This window comes from Hippocampus bargibanti, linkage group LG14 (genome assembly GCF_051943395.1).
Source record: "Hippocampus bargibanti isolate YZ-2025 linkage group LG14, ASM5194339v1, whole genome shotgun sequence".
NCBI classification, from domain to species: domain Eukaryota; kingdom Metazoa; phylum Chordata; class Actinopteri; order Syngnathiformes; family Syngnathidae; genus Hippocampus; species Hippocampus bargibanti.
The window spans coordinates 4451461-4473924 of record NC_142747.1 but is presented as its reverse complement, the minus strand read 5'-3'; the positions used below and the strand labels follow the sequence as shown (position 1 = coordinate 4473924).

Sequence of the window (22464 nt, the reverse complement as noted above, 5' to 3'; positions counted from 1 at the left end):
CAAAAATGTTCCATAAGAAACCATTAAAATGGGAATAATCCGTTCCCAGGTTTCCATAAAATATACTTTTCAACTAAATAAGCCTCCTTAAAACTACACACAACATACCTTATTCTATGTATAATAAATGTGCTATTGTATTGTAATGAAAGAAATACACTGCACTATATAATAAAGTCACTTTATTTACATGTGTGATGGTCGTTGACACCTGTTGCTTTCTGACTTGTAAGGTCTTACAAAACTGAGGCATCACATTATCATTCATCATGTTGATGATTCTCATAGCCTTTTCTGGATAGAACTGTTCAATAAAAGCCTGCACAAATCAAATCTTCTGTGTTGAGGACCTCATGATGGTCAGCAACAAGCTCCTCGATGTCATCTGCATCCACTTCAAGTCCCGTAGGCGCTGGCAGAGATTTTATTACAACAAAAGGCGCGAGTCGGATGATTCCACGGGTGCGGAATAAAACGCGTCATTAGTCACGTGAAAGCATCGACTAAATAATGGCTTTGTGTAAACTTTATAGAAAGGCGTTATTTAGTCGATGTGAGAAACGCGAACGAGGTGTGCGTTTGTGGCGACACGTGCACACCGCGGCTGTCATGTGAATCTCAGCCTGACACATCTCTCACGCTGTGTGTCACTTCCCTGAGAATAACATTCTTCATTTCCACCATTGCCACCATCCTTCGACTAAAAGCTTTACAGTGTTGTGTAAACTTTACACAAAGGTGTTATTTAGTCGATGCTTTCACGTGATAATGACGCCGAAATTGTCACCTGCGAGTTGACAGCTGGGGCGGCGTTACTCTCAGGGAAGTGACACACGGCGTGAGAGATGTGTTAGGCTGAGATTCACATGACAGCCGCGGTGTGCACAATTGACGCCACAAACGCACACCTCGTTCGTGTTTCTCAATGATCTCCTTCTCCTCGACGGTGATTTTATATATATATATATATATATATATATATATATATATATATATATATATATATATATATATATATATATATATATATATATATAGGGCGGCCCGGTAGTCGAGTGGTTAGCACAGTGCAGAGGTCGCCGGTTCGCGTCCCGGTCCGGCCTCCCTGTGTGGAGTTTGCATGTTCTCCCCGGACCCGCGTGGGTTTTCTCCGGGTCCTCCGGTTTCCTCCCACACTCCAAAAACATGCATGGCAGGCAGATTGACCACTCCAAATTGTCCCTAGGTTTGAGTGTGAGAGTGACTGTTGTACGTCTTTGTGTGCCCTGCGATTGGCTGGCAACCAATTCAGGGTGTCCCCCGCCTCGTGCCCGAAGACAGCTGAGATAGGCTCCAGCAACCCCCGCGACCCTAATGCGGAATAAGCGGTACGGAAAATGAGATGAGATGAGATGAGATGAGATGAGATGAAATATATATATATATATATATATATATATATATTGGATAAGAAGCGAAACGTCCGACACCTTCAAAGAAGTATAGATGACGGCTTTTCATCGATCGACTCCTGTACGACTGAGAGCTTACACATATACACATACGTTTTCACAACAATCAAGTAAAATTATGTGTTCTGCTGAAGGCTGCCCACAATGGATATTTGGGGGCATATTTCGATATCCCTTCTGGGGCTGGCCTCAAATGATAATCAGAATCAGAATCAGAAAACCTTTATTCGTCCCACAATGGGAAAATTTGCAGTCCACACCAGCAATTGAAAAGGGATGGGGTTGGGGTGGGGGTGAAAGGATAGATAACAAGATATTCTAAGCATAACAAAATAAGAATGTCAACTGTATACTGTGCAAATGTAAATATGCAAAACCGTTCCATAAAAAACTGTACATAGTGCAAGAATAAGAAATGCATTTTGATATATTGCATCAACCCATATTTACAAGTTTTTTTTTTTTGTTCTTTTCACATGTGATCATTGAGAGTTGCAAAGCCTGACAGCAGTCGGTAGGAACGAGCGGCGGTACCTTTCCTTCTTGCAGCGCGGGTGTAATAGTCTCTGGCTGAAGGAGCTACCCAGTGCTGTCAGGGTGGGCAGGAGGGGGTGGGAGGGTCTGTCCATCATAGCCTTTAGTTTAGCTAGCGTCCGTCTGTTGCCCACCTCCTCCAGAGAGTCCAGCGAGCAGCCCAGGAAAGAACTTGCCCTCTTGACAAGGCGCTCCAGTCTTTTCCTGTCCCGGGTGGTGATGCTCCCTGACCAGCAGACAATTCCATAGTGGATGGCTGAACCCACCACAGAGTCATAGAAAGTCTTAAGGAGTGACCCCTGAACTCCAAAAGACCTCAGTTTCCTGAGTAGGAAGAGGCGACTCTGTCCCTTTTTGATTATCTGTCTATCCTGTGGCGCTCCGGTGCTGCAGAGAAGCCTGTCCGACTCACAGTTCTTTACCCTCACGTACTGTGGCCTGTTTGTGAGGTAATCTGTAATCCAGGAGGTGAGGTGCTGGTCGACTTCGGCATGCTGCAGCTTGTCCCCCAGTAGATTTGGCTACTGTACACTCACCGTGCTCCCAGCATTCTCCAGGTGCAGCAACGCAGTATGGAGGAGGTAGATGATGGCATCCTCCACACAGATGCTGGGCTGTTAGGCAAACTGTAGCGGATCCAGCGATGAGCTTGCCAGCGGTCGCACTTGGGCGAGGACGAGTCGCTCCAGCGTCTTCATCAGGTGAGACGTCAGCGCCACCAGTCTGTAGCTGTTGAGCTCCTTTGGGTTGGCAATCTTGGGCACCGGGACCAGGCATGACGTTTTCCACAGCTGTGGAACTCTGCCCAGCTTCAGGCTCAGGTTGAACAAGTGCTGGACAATGACACACAGCTGGTCGGAACAGGTCTTAAGGAGTCGGGAACTGATGTCATCCGGACCTGCTGCCTTCCTCACTTCCATCCTCCTCAGTTGGTTCCTCACCTGCGCAGTTGTGACAGACAGGTAGGAACCGGGAGGCAGAGTGGCGGCTGAGGGTGTGGCAACGGTTGGGAGGGCAGTTGTTGGTTGCGGGAAGCTGGTCGTGAGAAGGGGCAGGGAGGGTAAGGCCACAGTGAGAGTTGGCGCAGGAGCAGCTACACGTGAAGTTGACGGTGGGCCGGGGGCGACAGGCGTCTTGTCAAACCGATTGAAAAAGCGGTTGAGTTCATCTGCCCAGTCCTTGTCTTTTTCGTTCAATGTCACTGGGCTTTTGTGGCCTGAGATGTTTTTCAGGCCCTTCCAGACACCAGCGACATTGCTGGCTTGCAGCTGCTCCTCCATTTTCATCCTGTAGGCCTTCTTTCCCTCTTTGATCTTCCTCCTCAGTTGGATCTGCACGGCCTTCAGTTCCTCTCTGTTGCCCGACACAAAAGCCCTTTTCTTTTCCTTCAGGAGGGCTTTTATGTCAGGCTTAATCCATGGTTTGTTGTTGTAAAAACACCGCACAGTCCTGGTGGGTACGGTGTTTTGTTCACAAAAGTTTATGTAGTCTGTGATGGTGTCGGTGAGTGAATCAATGTCCTCCCCATGAATCTCAGTGAGGAGCTCCCACCTGGTTGACTCAAAACAGTCCCGCAGAGCTTCTTCAGCTTCTGTGGAACATCTTCTGACCGTGCGGGTCACAGCTGGTTGCCTCTGGACAAGGGGATTGTACACAGGCTGAAGATAAACCATATTGTGGTCTGCTCTTCCGAGAGGGGGGAGGAGGGAGGGTTTGTATGCATCCTTGGCATTTGAATAAAATAGGTCCAATATGTTATTGTCTCTGATGGCACAAGTTACATACTGTGTGAATGTTGGGAGGTTGGATTCCAGGGAAACGTGATTGAAATCCCCTGCGATGATGAACAAGGCGTTGGGGGACTGGGTTTGCAGCTTGTTTACAACAGTCATGAGGGCATCGGAGGCAGCGCCGCCATTTGCCGTAGGGGGAATGTACGCCGTCACGGCTATGTCGTGTGAGAATTCCCGCGGCAGGTAATGCGGCCGGAGGCTAATGGCTAGCAGCTCGATGTCGCAGAGTTTTTCCTTGACCGTGATGTGCCCAGGGTTGCACCATTTGTCGTTCACAAATACAGCAATCCCCCCTCCTTTCTGCTTTCCGCTGCCTTCATTTCTGTCCGCTCGTACGAGTTGGAAACCCTCCAACTCTGCATGGGCGTCCGGAGTGATTGCCGATTGCCATGTCTCTGTGACGAGTAGCAAGCTGGCTTCCCGGTACTCCCTCTTGTGCTGCGTTTGCGCCGCCAGCTCGTCCATTTTATTCGGGAGCGATCTCACATCTCACATCATGGGGAATGTTCTTCTTTGAAGAACATTCCCCATGATGACGGACGGGAGAACGTGTCGATATTTCCTCGTTCTTTTGCGGCGATCTTTCCCGGCCCGACATCCTCGTTTCCTCCTCTTCAGTTCGTCGGGGATGTCCGGTGCGGCGGCCGCGAGTCCGCTATTAGCCCGCCATGCTAGTAGCTGGTCTCGACTGTTAACAATGGGATTCCGAGGGCGAGTGGTTTCCCCGTTAACAGGAGCGGTGATAAAGTAAAAAATGACGGCGATGAGCAAAAGAGAAGATGCCCATCTCCTCTCCGTAGGTTTAGGGAACGAAATTAGACAAAGCAAAAACGGAAAAGTAAATAAATGAAAAAGTAGACAAGAAAAGGAAAGAGCTGCTGTGGAGGCAGCCACACAGGGGGGCGCCATCTTGATATGATAATAATCATAATAATCATAATAATAATAATAATAATCATTATCATCATCTGACGTCACTCGCATACAAATCCATTCTCCCACCATTTCCTTTACCTTGCTGGGTGAAGCAGACCACCATGAGCTCCTGACCCACGTCGCCGCTGCGCCTCACTGGAACCATCAGCTCGCCGACGTCCTCCTTGATGTTGTACGCGCATGCCGGAATGAACACAGATGACTCTGGGGGTGGGAGGGGGTTAGAAAATAAAGTATAAGGAAAAGCATGTTGTGCTCACATACCGTTTGAGCCTGATGAAGCGAAGGAGAAAGTGCAATGAACTATTAGGGGAGCCCCCAAAAAAATCATTAAAATGCAAAACGTGGAGTTCACACGACGACGGATGTTCCGGCGATGGAACATTTACTCCCAGCATGAAAGGAAAAAGATGACTTCATGCTTCAATTTCATTCCAGTCATGAACACGCAGTTTTAATACAGAGCAAGTAGCAACAGCAGGAGCAGCAGCACACTGCTTATGTGGTCATACGTCTCGTGAGGAGTACAATACAAAATTTTGTTAGCTTGTTTTGAGTCTTTCTTCTGGGTTAGCTTGTTTTGTGTCTGGGGCTGAGGTTTTGGCATGATTCATAACCACTTATCTATTTTCCTTGTGTTCTCTGTGCGTCTACTTTTGAGAATGATATGCAAAGGCGCGACCTGTTAACGCTCGGGAAAGTCCGGGCGCGAGGTTATTCGATGGTGGCTTCTGATTGGCTGTCCAGCATGACAATTTCCAGATGAACCAAAATAAAAAATTGCCAAATGAACCGAATTTCCGAAATTTCAAACCAAACGAATATTTCGAAATCGGACTAAAGCAAACGTTTGATTTAATTTTATTTTATTTTTTCAGGAAAACGTTGACGGCCACCCGGGCAGAGAGGTTCTGGAAGTTGTATGACTGCGTAAAAGTTCGGGCATCCGGCCAGGCGTTATTTCAAACACTGGTTTGACACAAAGCTTGTTGCAAACATTTTAACTCATTCACTGACATTCCCGAATTTATTCGGGAATTGAAAATGCGCCATTCCCGAATCTGTTCTGTTTTTTTTCTTGATGGGATTGCCAATAAAGCGCTGCCATGGCCTCTGGCATTTTTTTTTCTTTCCACAAGGAGCAGCATTTCCCTTTTTTTCCATGCTAGCGCTTTGTTCCAGCTTCAGTGCCATATAAACATATATCTACTATGTATTGCATTGTATTTTGGACAGCCAAATATAATATAATATAATCCAAACAAGGGCTACTGGACCCTCCGCACCCTACCCACCACCCTTTCCAGCTACTCCCCTAAGGCAGACGCTATCGATCCATGCGCACCAAATCCAGCAGACATTTAAACAGCTTCTTCCCCCAAGCCATTAAGTATTTAAACTGTAACCCAAATAGAACTGTATAGTGCCTCTTTGCAATTTTTTGATGATGATACTAGTGCAGCGTGTTCTATCGGAAACAAATTCCTTGTGTGTTCTACATACTTGAGAGTTAGGATGATTCTGATTCCGATATAACTGGGTTGGATCGAATCCTAGGGGTTCGGTGAGTCGGTCTCAGGGGTTCGGTGGATCCTCCACCACAGATGTCCACCCCTCAGCCTAGACTGCAGTTAGTAGGCACAGTCATTGGAAGAAGGCTTCGGTGAATGAGCATATGAAACTGGTGGGGTTTGGTGCCTCCAACAAGATTAAGAAACACTGCTCCAGATCCATATAATTTAGGAATGAACTATTTTTTTCTGATGAAAAAAGAGGTTTCTTACGCTGCATTGAATGTTTATGTAGTCCTAAAACTCAATATTCTGTGGTCCCCGGAATTTGAGTGAAAATGACAAAAACCCTGGCAGTGGACACATTTATGCACATCGTTTGGCAGCAAATGAGTTAATTGCAAACTGTCTTCATTAGGCATGCCTATCACAATGTGCGACTTTTCTCTCACGCGGCTTTGTTTCGCTTGAGTTGTGGGTGTTAGTCATCGTCGTGCACGCGAACGGGGGACCTCGACAACACGCGACACCTCCAGGCGCCATAAAATAAAGAGCAGTGTTTCTTTTTCCTCTTCCTTGAGCTACTGAGGAAACGCATTGAAAAAAAATAATGAGGTGATAACGAATCCGTGTCGACATATTGCATGGTGATTGTCCACCTGATGTTGCGGTGGACAAACAAGCAACTAAACACCTTGATTAGCATAAATTGTTGACAGCCAATCCTGCCATTTCCACCCGGCAACATCCCGGGAGACTTCCAAATGCATATTTATACGGCGCGCACTTCTCCTATCGGAGCATTCGTGTTGACTGAAGCACCTCTCCCATATATATTCCACGACCGCTCTACACGCTAAAGCAGCGCCGGTTGGTTATCTGAACTTCCTCGCGGCTGTGTCTTTCTTTTTCCAAGTCGTGCCCTGCATTCCCCCTTCCATGAAAGCCTGTCCCTAATGTGATCTGATTACAATTCACATCCTTGAGATTGGAAGGTACTTCCCAGCGGCTCGCAAGGTTTTGAACAGGTCTCAGACATGGCAATTTCCAACTTCAAACGGGGATAACTGTCCTGAAAATCGGAGCCTTTGCGATTGTAGCAACGTGCTTGAGTTTGGGGACGCGCGCACCGGGTCTCGTGCACCACTTGGTTCGGATTTGGTGTCAAACACAAGACCCGGGGGCCAGATTCGATCCATCACATCAATTTATGCAGCACACAAACGCAAATAATGTTAGTTAACTTGCACAATGCATTCTAAAATCCATCCCGAAATCTCAACGTTGAGATTTTGAAATTATTTTTGGATCCCCTTGAACCATAAATGAATAAACTATCATCAATGAAGATTTCACGTGGCCTTTGCAAGATGGATGGAAGCGGTTTCTAAGTGAATCCTTTTTGGGAGGTTGAAGGGGTGGTCTTAAGTTAAAGTCCTTGAACCAAGTCAGGAAGCTCCTTGAGTTATGTCATGATCTGGTTGGCGACAAACGGATGGCGCTGTTGGCCCCGCCTGCACCTGCACAGGTGCTGGTCGTCCCGATCAGTGGCGGACTGCCACGTTCGGATTGGCGACCAACGGGTAGCGACGTCAGCCCTGCCTGCAGCCTCGCAGGTGCTGATCGTTTTAATCAGTGACACTTAAAAGGACCGCTCGCACGACCATCCGGTGTCGGTTCATTGTTTGTTGCATGCTTTGTCTGCAATTGCATGCATTGTATGCTGTGCATGTGTTTGTTTAAGCTTGGCGGACTTTTACACTTGGTTTTCTTTTGACACTTTTTTTCTGTTCAGATCATTTTGATGTTTTACATTTTGTTCCTGCTGACCTTTATTTTAACACAATTTGTCAAACAACCTCCTGCTCCCTCCTGCCTGCTTCATGGGATCCACACCCGCCATCACCACCTCGCAAAACGTGACAAGTTTTAATTTCACTTTAACTTTTTTTCAGTCTAACTGACTTTTCTACTTCATCCCCCACTTTGTCCACTTTGCATAAAATTCGACTGTTATTTCTTCGTCTTGGGGGATTTTTCTGCATAAAGCCGCCTGTGCACTCTTCAAGGCTGTCATTGCCGCCCAAGCCGCTTCTCTGCGACGGCGTTGCCTTCAACCGACGCTATACATGCGATGATTGCAAGTGGTGAGGTGGCCCGACCTGCACTCAATGCATTTGACCTGAAAAACATGAGCGCTAAGTGCTTGAAAATGGCTCTGCCATCAAACTCCACTTCAGGATGCGTATCCCGGATTGCACTGTGAAAGGTTGCTGACGCTAATGCAGTAAGACTGACCCACATCGAGGAAATATTTGTGCGATGGAAAAAAAGTAGGTTACCAACAACGGCTTTTAATACGGTACGCCTTCTGGTTGTAAAACTATGGTACATCGAGGCTAAAATCCAGTGACTGACCATCTGAGGGGTCCACAATCTCCACGCTGGCAGCTTCTGGGAATTCAAGGACGGCCATCACAGGTTCGGAGAGTATGATCTGGAAGGTCTCGGACACCTCGTACTCGCTATCCGGCATGATGCGGACCTTCCAGTTGGCGGCGGTCTGACCCGGGTTGAATTGCACCTGCTTCTGAGCTTTGCCACGAAAATCTTTATCCTTGTTGGCTGTTCCGTCCCTGGTGCCGATGCCTTTGGAAAGGACATAAACAAAACTCTGTGAGCATTCTTTTTCTTTTTTTTCCACAAAAAAAATTACAATAATTGACGATGATGTAATGTTTTGTTTGAGATTTTTGTTTTTTTAATTTAATTAGATTTTACTTTTTATTCACAAAGAAAAGTACAAGTACAAGAGTGATGCTACAGGGAGAAGAGATAAAGAAGGTGGAAGATTTTAAGTACTTGGAGTCAACTGTCCAGAGGAGTGGAGGGTGTGGAAAAGAGGTGAAGAAGCGTGTCCAGACAGGCTGGAACAGCTGGAGAAAAATGTTAGGTGTGATGTGTAATAGAAGGATTTCTGCTAGGATTAAGTATATAAAACGGTAGTGAGACCAGCCATGATGTTTGGACTGGAGACAGTGCCACTGACTGAAAAGACAGGAAGCAGAGCTGGAGGTAGCAGAGCTGAAGATGTTGAAGTTTTCTTTGGGAGTGACCAGGTTGGCTAGGATCAAGAATTAATATATCAGAGGGACAACTCATATTAGAGGCTTTGGAGAGGAAGTCAGAGAGGCCAGACTGAGATGGTTTGGACATGTCCAGAGGAAAGAGAGTGACTACATGGGAGAAGGATGCTGAGCCTTGAACTGCCTGGCAGGAGACCGAGAGCAAGACCTAAGAGGAAGTTTATGGATGCTGTCAAAGAGGACATGGAGGTAGCTGATGTGAGAGAAGAGGATGCATAAAACCGGGTTAGATGGATGACACTGATTTGCTGTAGCGAACCTGAAGGGAAAAGCCGAAAGGAAAAGAAGAAGATTCACAAAGAATAGTCCATTATTTGGATGATTTGTTGCTAGCAATTCAAATACATGTAACTAACTCACTAAGCTGCCATTGGAACTGAAAGTAGACTGGTTGGTTGCCATCTAAAATCGCGGCTGGCTTCTCATTAAAGGAGTCCAAGATGGCACCCGAGTAGGCAGCCGTCAGCAAGTGCTCTCATGAGCCTTGCTTTTTTTGTTGTTTTTGTCTTGTTTTAGTGTTTTCTTTTGTCACTTTGTGTTGTTGTGCGTCGTGTGGAATCGGATACGGATTGTTTTTCAGCATTTTTGGCCACGACAATCATCAAGGAGGAGACTGTGCTCAGCGGTTGCGCCTTTTCGGCAACATGAATGTGCCAGTACTGTTTTTCATCACTGGACACCACTGGGGCCATTGTGGTTTTTTTGCGCCTGTAATGGGCAGCATCTTCACAGCCCCGCTTTGTTCAGTGGAAAGGTCGGTGCTGTTGGACAGTTTGCGGCTGGATGGATACATGGCTTGAGGAGCCCGTGATAAGAAGGAAGGAGCATCAGTGCAGAGCGCTGGATGCGTATATGGAACTGTCACGGGTTGAAATTGAAGCAGATTTATGTGGGACAGGACAATGGATGCTACAGCTGCGTGTTTGCTTTCAACATTTAGCTTGTAGTCGACGTGCACATTCCACCATGATGTCCCTGATCCACTGGTGAAGAGACGCTTTGATCCTCTCCCCGTTCATCTAGAACTGCTTCATGTCACAAAGAGGGTACAGCAAGTGCTGAAGAATGAATGACTCTCTGTGTCGTTGTGTTGTCATGTTATTTGTTATTTAGTTTTTTTTGTTCTTTTGACTTCAAGACGGCGCCGCGAGAGCACCTGTGTTTTGCTTTTCTACTTTCATTTCTTTCATAACTTTGCTGCTGTGAAATGTAAAGTTCTCCACTGCGAGACTAATTAAGGCAAATCCGATCCAATCCAATCCCCTGCGCTCGTCATAAAGAAACTCATCAATAAAAGCGGGCCAAGTCCCAGCGCCTCCATTGATCCGAAGTTGGGCCGGCATCTGCCCATCTTCATTCCCCAGCTGCGTGTCTCAGATGGTTATGGCCAGGCCGAAGCCAATTATCCACCTCCTCAGTCTGGAGCTCGTGTTTGACCTTCAGTGTGTCTTGACTTGACGGCGTGTGAGTCGTTTGACTGTCGCCGCGACACTGGTGGCGGGAGCGGCGAGGCCAGTAAAATGTCACACACACCGACTTCATTGTCTCTTCTAACTGATCCAACATGTCGCAGGGCTTTGGCAATAAACATGGCAGCCCACTGTGGAGCAATGATCGTAGCAGCCACAAATGCACCAAAAAAAATAAAAGTAAAGCTTGAAGTGTACCGCTGCTAGTTTTTGGGGTCTTTAGGCATGTTTGGACATATTTATTTGTTTATTTGATTGAAAATGTTCAAACACTAGGCAAAAAGTTAACTGGTATTCATAGCACGCTTGAAAACAACTACTGCTGTATACAAAGTGTTCAAATTGAAATGAAAATAAATCATACAACAACAAATTAACTCATTCACATACAATTTGCAAAAATGTGGAAACTCCAGTGCCGGGGGTATTGTTATTTTCACTCAAATTGCAGGAACTGTGGCAGCCACTACGACCATGGCTCTCACCCAGCGGGCATACAGCAGGGGGTGTGGTTAAGTCAAAGATCAAAATCAGAATCATAATCAGAATCAGAATCATAATCATCTTTATTGCCAAGTATGTAGAACACACAAGGAATGTGTTTCCGGTAGAAAACACTGCACTCATCATCATCATCAAAAAATTGCTAAGTGGCACTATAAAGTTCCATTTGGGCTATTGTTGAAAGAGTTCAAAGAGTTCAAAGAGTTAATGGCTTGGGGGAAGAAGCTGTTTAAATGTCTTTTGGATTTGGTGCGCATGGATCGGTAGTGCCTGCCTGAGGGGAGTAGCTGGAAAAGGTGGTGGGCAGGGTGCGGAGGGTCCAGTATGATTTTCCGCACCCTAGTTTGGATTCTTGCAGTGTGCAAGTCCTCGAGAGTGGGTAGGGCGGTGCCAATTTTTTTTTCCGCCGTCCTAACTGTCCGTTCAAGTCGGATTTGGTCCATTTTTGTGGCGGCCCCAAACCAAACAGTGATGGAAGAACACAGGATGGATTCGATGACAGCCGTGTAGAAATGTTGCAGCACCTCCTGTGGCAGGCCATGCTTCTTTAGCAGCTTCAGGAAGTACATTCTTTGTTGGGCCTTTCTCAAGACAGAGTTGGTGTTGACCTCCACCTTCATGTCCTGGGAGACTGTGATTCCCAGGAACTTGAAGGTCTCAACGGTTGACACGAGGCAGCTGGATTGTGTGAGGGGTAGCTGTGGTGATGGATGTTTCCTGAAGTCCACGATCATCTCTACTGTCATGAGCGTGTTCAGCTCTAGGTCGTTACGGCTGCACCAGAGCTCCAGCTGCTCCACTAGTTGTTGGTATGCAGACTCGTCGCCGTCTTTGATGAGACCGATGACCGTGGTGTCGTCTGCGAACTTTATGAATTTGACAGCTGGGTGCGTTGAGGTGCAGTCGTTCGTGTAGACAGAGAAGACGCATCCCTGCGGGGCTCCAGTGCTCGTGGTTCGTGTTGAGGATGATATATAGTCTGACCTGTTGTGTCCGTCCTGTCAGGAAGCTCAGGGTCCACTGGCAGATCGTAGCAGAGACACCAAGCTGGAGAAGTTTGGGGATGAGGAGTTCTGGGATGATGGTATTGAACGCAGAGCTGTAGTCCACAAACAGGATCCTTGCGTAGGTTCCAGTGTTGTCAAGGTGGTCGAGGATGTGGTGCAGTCCGATGTTGACTGCATCCTCCACAGACCTGTTTGCCCGGTAGGCAAACTGAAGAGGATCTAGCAGGTGATGTTCTTGAGGTGGTTCAGCACGAGGTGTTCAAAGGACTTTATGACCACAGATGTCAGAGCAACAGGTCTATAGTCGTTCAATCCCGAGGTTTCTTTGGAACTGGGACAATAATAGACTGTTTGAAGCAGGATGGGACTTCACACTGCTCCAGGGATCTGTTGAAGATTCGTGTTGAAGATGTTTTGGTGCACTTCCCGATGCTTGTTGAGATCCACTTGTTAGCATTGCGAAATAAAGATGTGTCTACAGTCAGTCGTGTGTGCTCCTTTCCTACAGCTAGAGACCCTCGGGTTATTGAGTTTCAGGACTACATCATTATTCAATTCAGAGTAAGAAACCTTAGACTGTCTTCTTTCATCAGAAAAAAAACAGTTTCATTTTATGGGTCTGGAGGTCTGGAGTTATCTGAGCCTAAAATGGGGGCGGCAGTACAAAATACAGTACATATTGATTTATATAGCGCTTTAACGACAACAGAAGCTGTAACAATGCGCTAACATGGACAAAAGGCAAATGCAGCCCCCTCGTGGAAGGAAAAAACATTGTCAGAGGTCTGACAAGTGCTTGATCGGCACCCCCCGCCAGAAAAAGCAAAACCCGAACTAATTCGGGAATGGCGCTCCACGTCACACTTCAATTCATGACTAAATTCAGGAATGCCCATCTGCATACCAACCAAAGAGGGTACAGCAAGTGCTGAAGAATGAATGAGTCTCTGTGTCGTTGTGTTGTCATGTTATTTGTTATTTAGTTTTTTTTTGTTCTTTTGACTTCAAGATGGCGCCGCGAGAGAGGCTGCCTTTCCAGCAGCACCTGTGTTTTGCTTTTCTACTTTCATTTCTTTCATAACTTTGCTGCTGTGAAATGTAAATTTCTCCACTGCGAGACTAATAAAGGCAAATCCAATCCAATCCAATCCAATCCCCTGCACTCGTCATAAAGAAACGCATCAATAAAAGCGGGCCAAGTCCCAGCGCCTCCATTGATGCGAAGTTGGGCCGGCATCTGCCCATCTTCATTCCCCAGCTGCGTGTCTCAGATGGTTATGGCCGAGCCGAAGCCAATTATCCACCTCCTCAGTCTGGAGCTCGTGTTTGACCTTCAGTGTGTCTTGACTTGACGGCGTGTGAGTCGTTTGACTGTCGCCGCGACACTGGTGGCGGGAGCGGCGAGGCCAGTAAAATGTCACACACACCGACTTCATTGTCTCTTTTAACTGATCCAACATGTCGCAGGGCTTTGGCAGTAAACATGGCAGCCCACTGTGGAGCAATGATCGTAGCAGCCACAAATGCACCAAAAAAATAACAGTAAAGCTTGAAGTGTACCGCTGCTAGTTTTTGGGGTCTTTAGGCATGTTTGGACATATTTATTTGTTTATTTGATTGAAAATGTTCAAACTGTAGGCAAAAAGTTAACTGTGGCTAACATCTCCATCTAGCCTTCAAAAGCAAAAACCTGACTCAACTCTATTCATAGCACGCTTGAAAACAACTACTGCTGTATACAAAGTGTTCGAAATGAAATGAAAATAAATCATACAACAAAAAATTAACTCATTCACTGCCAGACAATTTGCAAAAATGTGGAAACTCCAGTGCCGGGGGTATTGTTATTTTCACTCAAATTGCAGGACCTGTGGCAGCCACTACGACCATGGCTCTCACCGAGCATGCATACAGCAGGGGGTGTGTTTAAGTCAAAGATCAGAATCAGAATCATAATCACAATCAGAATCATAACCATCTTTATTGCCAAGTATGTAGAACACACAAGGAATGTGTTTCCGGTAGAACACACTGCACTCATCATCATCATCAAAAAATTGCTAAGTGGCACTGTAAAGTTCCATTTGGGCTACTGTTGAAAGAGTTCAAATAGTTCAAAGAGTTAATGGCTTGGGGGAAGAAGCTGTTTAAATGTCTGCTGGATTTGGTGCGCATGGATCGGTAGCGCCTGCCTGAGGGGAGTAGCTGGAAAAGGTGGTGGGCAGGGTGTGGAGGGTCCAGTATGATTTTCCGCACCCTAGTTTGGATTCTTGCAGTGTGCAAGTCCTCGAGAGTGGGTAGGGCGGTGCCAATGATTTTTTCCACCGTCCTAACTGTCCGTTGAAGTCGGATTTTGTCCATTTTTGTGGCGGCCCCGAACCAAACGGCGATGGAAGAACACAGGATGGATTCGATGACAGCCGTGTAGAAATGTTGCAGCACCTCCTGTGGCAGGCCATGCTTATTTAGCAACCTCAGGAAGTACATTCTTTGTTGGGCCTTTCTCAAGACAGAGTTGGTGTTGACCTCCACCTTCATGTCCTGGGAGACTGTGATTCCCAGGAACTTGAAGGTCTCAACGGTTGACACGAGGCAGCTGGATTGTGTGAGGGCTAGCTGTGGTGATGGATGTTTCCTGAAGTCCACGATCATCTCTACTGTCATGAGCGTGTTCAGCTCTAGGTTGTTACGGCTGCACCAGAGCTCCAGCTGCTCCACTTGTTGTTGGTACGCAGACTCGTCGCCGTCTTTGATGAGACCGATGACCGTGGTGTCGTCTGCGAACTTTATGAATTTGACAGCTCGGTGCGTTGAGGTGCAGTCGTTCGTGTAGACAGAGAAGACGCATCCCTGCGGGGCTCCAGTGCTCGTGGTTCGTGTTGAGGATGATATATTTCCTAGTCTTACCTGTTGTGTCCGTCCTGTCAGGAAGCTGAGGGTCCACTGGCAGATCGTAGCGGAGACACCAAGCTGGAGAAGTTTGGGGATGAGGAGTTCTGGGATGATGGTATTGAACGCAGCGCTGTAGTCCACAAACAGGATCCTTGCATAGGTTCCTGTGTTGTCAAGGTGGTCGAGGATGTGGTGCAGTCCGATGTTGACTGCATCCTCCACAGACCTGTTTGCCCATTAGGCAAACTGAAGAGGATCTAGCAGAGGTCCGGTGATGTTCTTTAGGTGGTTCAGCACGAGGTGTTCAAAGGACTTTATGACCACAGATGTCAGAGCAACAGGTCTATAGTCGTTCCATCCCGAGGTTTCTTTGGAACTGGGACAATAATAGACTGTTTGAAGCAGGATGGGACTTCACAATGCTCCAGGGATCTGTTGAAGATTCGTGTTGAAGATGTTTTGGTGCACTTCCCGATGCTTGTTGAGATCCACTTGTTAGCATTGCGAAATAAAGATGTGTCTACAGTCAGTCGTGTGTGCTCCTTTCCTACAGCTAGAGACCCTCGGGTTATTGAGTTTTAGGACTACATCATTATTCAATTCAGAGTAAGAAACCTAAGACTGTTTTCTTTCATCAGAAAAAAACAGTTTCATTTTATGGGTCTGGCAGTCTGGAGTTATCTGAGCCTAAAATGGGGGCGGCAGTACAAAATACAGTACATATTGATTCATATAGCGCTTTAACAACAACTGAAGCTGTAACAATACGCTAACATGGACAAAAGGCAAATGCAGCCCCCTCGTGGAAGGAAAAAACATTGTCAGAGGTCTGACAAGTGCTTGATCGGCACCCCCCGCCAGAAAAAGCAAAACACGAACTAATTCGGGAATGGCGCTCCACGTCACACTTCAATTCATGACTAAATTCAGGAATGCCCATCTGCATACCAACTAACATATTCATCATCATCATTTTTTTTTGTTATTTTGACTTCAAGATGGCGCCGCGAGAGTGGCTGCCTTTCCAGCAGCTCATGTATTTTGTTTTTCTACTTTCATTCCTTTCATCACTTTGCTGCTGTGAAATGTAAATTTCTCCACTGTGAGACTAATAAAGGCATATCCAATCCAATCCAATCCTTAAAATTTAGCATCCTGCCACCACAGCAGCGGCGACTCCGTGTCACGTCCGCTCGAGGAGTGGCGACAGGACTCGAGGGACGACGGCATGTGGTTCAGGTCCGATCCAAAATACACGGTGGAGTCAGTGATTCCAAAAAGAGTCTTTACTGAGACACATGTGGCAAGAAACAGAAAATAAGGCAAGGTAGAGAGCAACGACAAAACAGACCTGCGTGCGGAGGGGTCACGGGGAACTTCCTGGAATACACCGACAACAACAGAACAGTAAGGGTGGGTTTATAGCTAGACGGCACAATTCAGGAAATGGTGAACAGGTGCGTGAGTCCGGAGAGCCAGGAAGGGAGAGGCCCGCTCCAGGAGCAGAGGAGGAAGAGACAGGAGGGGAGCTCCTGGTGTCGACGAGGATGTGACACTCCGACCTTTGCTGATTCTCGAATGACAGCCTGGATTGTGGCCGGTATTTTCAGAAATGGCGGCGAGACGTGGCACGTCGTTATAGCGAGAGAGGTTAATTGCGATCGCTATTCGCGTGAAATGATTAGGGTCATTATCAGCCGAGGCGGCGTGTTTGTACATGCGGTGAAACCGAGTTTGAACTCAAAATGTTTGATCCTTCGGTTAGGTCCCCAGATGTTTGACCTTTTGTTTTGGGGAAAAAAATGTTATTTTCTTGACGGCGAATCACACTCTCGGGTAATGCAAGGCCGCTCTCAATCTAGTGAGCAATGTACAACATAAAAGTTTGTATGGTCATTGAGGGGCTTATAAGGACAAAATTGTTCGGACTTATCCGATTTCAACGTTTGTGATCTTTCCATCACCGGACGGCAGGTTTATTGTTCTCACTTGTTCTCGTTTACTCTTCATTGATCTGACGAGAGCTGCGAAACACAAAGGGCTCGTATGCAATATGGACAACACAAGTAAGTATTAAGGGGTGGTCCATCAATGGGAGGTAGAAATGGAAGAAAAAAAATGTTAGTTGCTGTAACACTTTTCATGCTTCAGGGACAACTTTTGACGGATGCTTTGGAGCGTGTCGAGCGGAGGCTTGTGTGTTCAGTGCGGTTTGTTGCAAAACCATATCCAATTTCGCCTTGCTCCAAGGATAAGGCCAGATCACGTTTTCTATTTTTTTCTTTTTTGGGAAAAAAACTAGTGAACATTTCTTAGAGTCACTCCCAAACACCAAATTGTGCTTGATTGATTTGCTAGTTTGGATGGCTGATGAACAAAGTCTTGAATATAAGGACAATCGAATTGGGACAAATGTTCATTTTTGAAGGATGTGCAAAATCACAATTATGACATGAACGAGGACAGACCTGACCTACCCGCGGCTCCCGAGCATCATGTGTCTCTTTGGCTGATTTCATGCGGCTCTGAAAGGACAACCGACATCACTTTTTTGTTTCCTAACTGACATCAGAAAAACGTTTTATAGCATCTAAAATACCCAAAACACGCAGTATGATATTTTTAGTCAAACGCAAAACACCAATAAAAATTACTTAAAGTGTGCTGAAACTGCAAAAAAATTAATCCGGAAGTGGCCAGTTTCAGAAGGTCCCGCCCCTTTCTTCGTGGTGTCATGCCAAGACGTCTTGCCTTGCTCTCGAATCAAATCAATGGCTTCAGATTTGGAGAACATGCTTTCTTATTACTCATCCAGTTATGAATATGATTCAAGTAGTTCTGAAGAGGAAAGCATACATATTTACAATTGATTTAAACATTTATTCCGTGTCATTTTGAGGTATCTGGGTCAGGGGGGAAATGTAGCACCAAAAGGAGGCAGAAGATGGCGACAAAGCTCCGTGGAAACCGGCTGATTTGTTTCCTTAGAATTTTTGTCAGCGAATATCAAATAGATGCCCGGTGTAAACACAATGATTCACCATCGTGTTATTTATGTGTTTTCCTTCTAATTTCGCCATAAACACGGATTAACACGCAGTTTTTGGACCAAACAAAGTACCACGAAATGCAGAGACGTGATGAAATGACTGCTGCAATGTGTCCTTTCTCGGTCAGGGACATTCCTTCAGTGACGTGACGTGAGGACTCGTCACCAACTCAAAGACAAGACTTCCGGAATATTCAGCGCGAGTCTTAAAAAAAATATAGGGACATATGCGGTGGAATCTTTGTAAAATCCGCTCAGATTTTACAAATTAAGGACACAACTTGTCCGGAGGCGTCGGTTGTCCTCTAAGGGGCTTTCACATGACAAGCATAAAAAATGTTGGGCTCGGACGCTGCCATTCATTCCATATGTACCGTATTTTCACGAACATAGGGCCCGCTGCAGATTGAGGAGAAAATTTAAAGGACAACCGACATCACTTTTTTGTTTCCTAACTGACATCAGAAAAACATTTTATAGCATCTAAAATACCCAAAACACGCAGTATGATATTTTTTGTCAAATGCAAAGCACCAATAAAAGTGACTTAAAGTGTCCAAAATCTGCAAAAAATTGAGCTGCGAATTGGGCATTTTCAGAAAGTCCCGCCCCATTTCGTGACATCACACCAAGATGTCTTGTCTTGCCCAAGAATCAAAACAATGGCTTCAGATTCGGAGAATTTGCTTTCTTGTTACGCATCCAATTATGAATATGATTCAAATAGTTCTTTCTAGTAGAAATGTTTGCAATCAATTAAAGAAGGTCTTCCGGGTCATTTTGAGGGATCAAGACTGATGTGTCGCCTCACAGAAAATGCAGAAGATGGCGCCAGAGCTCCGTTGGAAATTGGTTGATTTTTCAGCTTGGAATTTTTGTCAGCGAATATCAAATAGTTGTCTTGGTGTAACATACAACGATTCACCATTGCGTTCTTTATGCGTTTTCCTTCTAATTTCGCCATCAACACGGATCAACACTAAGTTTTCAGACCAAACAAAGTACCGCAAAATGCATTGAGGTGATGCAAGCGTATAGGACTATTTGACAACTTGATCCAACACAAGGTATGTCCTTTCTCTAATTTAAAACAGATTCTTATCTTACAGACAGGATGAACTTAATACAACTATGTCCTTTCTCGATCAGGGGCGTTCGTTCAGTGACGTGACATGATGACTCGTCTCCAACTCAAAAACAAGACTTCCTGAATATTCAGTGCAAGTCTGAAACGTAAAATATAATTATATGCGGTGGAATCTTTGTAAAATCCGCTCAGTAGAAGTCATTTGAAGTAATTTTACAAATTATGGACACAACTTGTCCGGAGGCATTGGTTGTCCTTTCAGTTGTGTAATCTCAACTATGACTGATTATTGAACGATTAGGAGAAACATGGGAATATTTTTGTGAATTTGCTGCATTAGGATGCATGCGTCGGCCTCGTTGTGTTTTGAATTTAGACTGTGGTGCAAGTTCAAAGTGAAATTTCTTTCATTTATAACGTACGCATGAATAAAAGAGCAAGCTGCGCTGCGGATAATCAAAACAATTTGAGTTTCCGCTCACATTCTTTAAATACACGTCCTTGTTTAGCTTCAATTTGTGAGGCTAGCACACAAGTATCATCGCAGTGTTTTCACGTGGAACATTCTTTTTTTTCCTTTTCCCTACCCCCTGTCAAGTAATTACAAGTCAGCTTTTCCAATTTCACACCCCGCATTCACACCATACTGTCAGCTGCAAACTCGTGACACATTTTTTGGGTTTATTTAATGATCCACGCAGAGACCATTGCTTTTTATTTCAAACGGCGACGGAATTGCTGGGTGAGATGGGTGCCAAGCTGAACAAAGGTCGGAAATTTGCATCTTGCCAGAACCGTTGCATCGTGAGAGGGCCTGAGGGATGTTGTTCATGATGCCACAGTATTTGACCGTTATCATCATATTTAATCATTCTTTACATTTATTGACGTAAAAAAAAGTGGTGAGAGACTCCAATTGACTCCGACAACGTTGTTGTTTGTTTCCCTTTCCGCTAAATTCCTGAATGTTAGCAATTGCAGGGGACCTCCGATGGGGATGTCCGCCGAGCATCATTGTGCATCATGGGAGTAAATGGGCGGCCCGTGGTGAGAGTTTAAGGGGTTGCACATGTGTTGGACTTGGATAATATTTGTGGGCTCATAAAAAGCACACACGAATTACCGCTCGTGGGGACTAATATATGCATTGTGGCAAAAGTCAATTGATATTTTTTTTAATGCAGGATTCTCGAAAGAACCCAAAAATGAGCAATTGAAGGGATGCCAGAGTAGAAGTCAGTCTAAGGTTTCTTGCGCTGCAATGAATGATTATGTAGTCCTAAAACTCAATATTCCGTGGGTCCTGGAATTTGAGTGAAAAAGAAAGGAGAGACGATAACGAGTAAAACTTGTAAGATTAATAAATACATCGGGGCAAGCCGCTTTTGTTCGTAACTTATAGTTGTCATGATATGATGTCGCGGATCACGGAAAATGTATGCCAGACTACAAATGTCCCACGGGCCGCAGATTAGACACCACCGGTGTATCCGTCTCACCGACATTATGCATCCACTGTTTTTTCATATTTGTGCCTTTGCTCAAGAATGACTTTTGACTTACTCACGAAAGAGGTCTCCCCTAGGTAGCCTCGACGTTTGAGCACCACCTCCAGGAACCTGAGCTCCTCGTCCACCACATAGTGAGTCCTCTCCAGTGAGATCCAGGCCCAGTTGAGATGAAATTGCTGATTCCTCAGTTTGTTGCCGCCTGCACAACAAAAGAAGTCTTTGAAAACAATCGTCAATTCATCTTTGATGCCCACTCAGGTCGCGGGTGAATCGCGAGCCAATCACAAGGCACATTTTGAGGAATCATTCGCGGTCACAATTTAGCCTGACGGAGAGAATTTGGAGTCACCATTGAACCTAACACGCAAAGTTTTTAGGTGGTTGGAGGAAGCCTCCGGTGATGAAGCGCTTTTGAAAAACTACCGTTAGCCTTTGAGTATGCGTGGGAGATATGAAGGGTGGCCAAGCCTTACGCTGAATCCGTGGGATCAAACTGCTTCGCTTCTAATTACGATAAAAAGGTGTGGGGTTTCCCGTCTGAGCTTTTTCCATTCAACCAGGCGTTTTGAAGCAACTTTCAAAGAGACACTTATAACTTATAAAAAACACCAGGGCCACTGCTGTGCTTAGTTGGTGCTTATTTATTCATTTATTTATTTTTTAGAAGAAGGTGTTTGGTTTTCCACAGGCAAAGATCCATTAGAGTCGCAAAACATCCCCATTTACATCACAGGTGTCAAAATCACGGCCCGGGGGCCAAATCTGGCCCACCAGGTCATTTTATTCAGCCCGCAAAAGCAAATCGAGCATGTCAAGTGCCATGATGCTTGCTAAAGTCCGAACCAAAATTTCAAATTGTTGTTTGTAAACAACAATAACAGTCATTATTGATTTCAGATTTGAAAACCAGTTATTTGTTAATTTGTTGTGCATTCTGTATATAATATGTGGAGGAGATGAAACATTCTAATGGTTTCCCCAAATTCAGAACGGCCTTCGAGAGGAAACTGTAATGACAAGGTGGCCTGCAGCCAAAAAATGACTTTGACGCCACTGGTTTACATCATTTTTACCCAAGAGCAGCTACGCTATTAGCCATAAAAATAATGATCGTGCACCATTAGCATATGTTCAATTTAGCATGGCTTAGTTTAGCATTATACTTGTACGTACTACATAACAGCCAGGGGCAATAAATGCTTCTGTCTTCCGTAATCATTGTTGACGATCACAAGGCCGGTTGCCGGCCGGAGTTCGCGTGCTTCACAACTACCATCTCCTTTTCTGGTGATGAGTTCACCGTTCAACATCTTCATTCTTCAGAATCTGCGATTGCCACAATAATGCCGCCGATTGTCATCGTCACTGACAGAGCCTCTCCCAACAAATAATTGTGGCTACATTAAGCACCAGAGTTGGAGGTCGAGGCAATTTCAGTGGTGGAAACAAATAAATAACTGGTGTTAAACTGGGCCCGGAACTAGCACGAGAACAAGCCTGATGGAAAAGGGCTACCAGACTTCGTACAGTTCTCAGACCAGGTGTTCAAATCAGCGGTGTACACGTTGATAGAA

At 45.5% G+C, this 22464-nt stretch overlaps 1 protein-coding gene across 3 annotated transcripts in view; it reads right to left on the bottom strand.

Annotated features, from left to right (window-relative positions):
• The window catches only part of LOC148888047 (FRAS1-related extracellular matrix protein 2-like), a 127401-nt gene that overhangs the window by 46831 nt on the left and 58106 nt on the right, over nucleotides 1-22464 (bottom strand). For all 3 annotated transcript variants that reach the window (XR_016117155.1, XM_089013687.1, XM_089013688.1), the window contains exons 3-5: nucleotides 20943-21089; nucleotides 8644-8874; nucleotides 4793-4918 (exon numbers count right to left, since the gene is read on the bottom strand). Coding sequence is in view for 2 of the 3 variants with exons in the window: in XM_089013687.1 (XP_088869813.1) it covers nucleotides 4793-4918; nucleotides 8644-8874; nucleotides 20943-21089 (504 nt within the window). In the remaining variant the exon portion in view is untranslated. The remainder of the gene's footprint in view (nucleotides 1-4792; nucleotides 4919-8643; nucleotides 8875-20942; nucleotides 21090-22464) is intronic.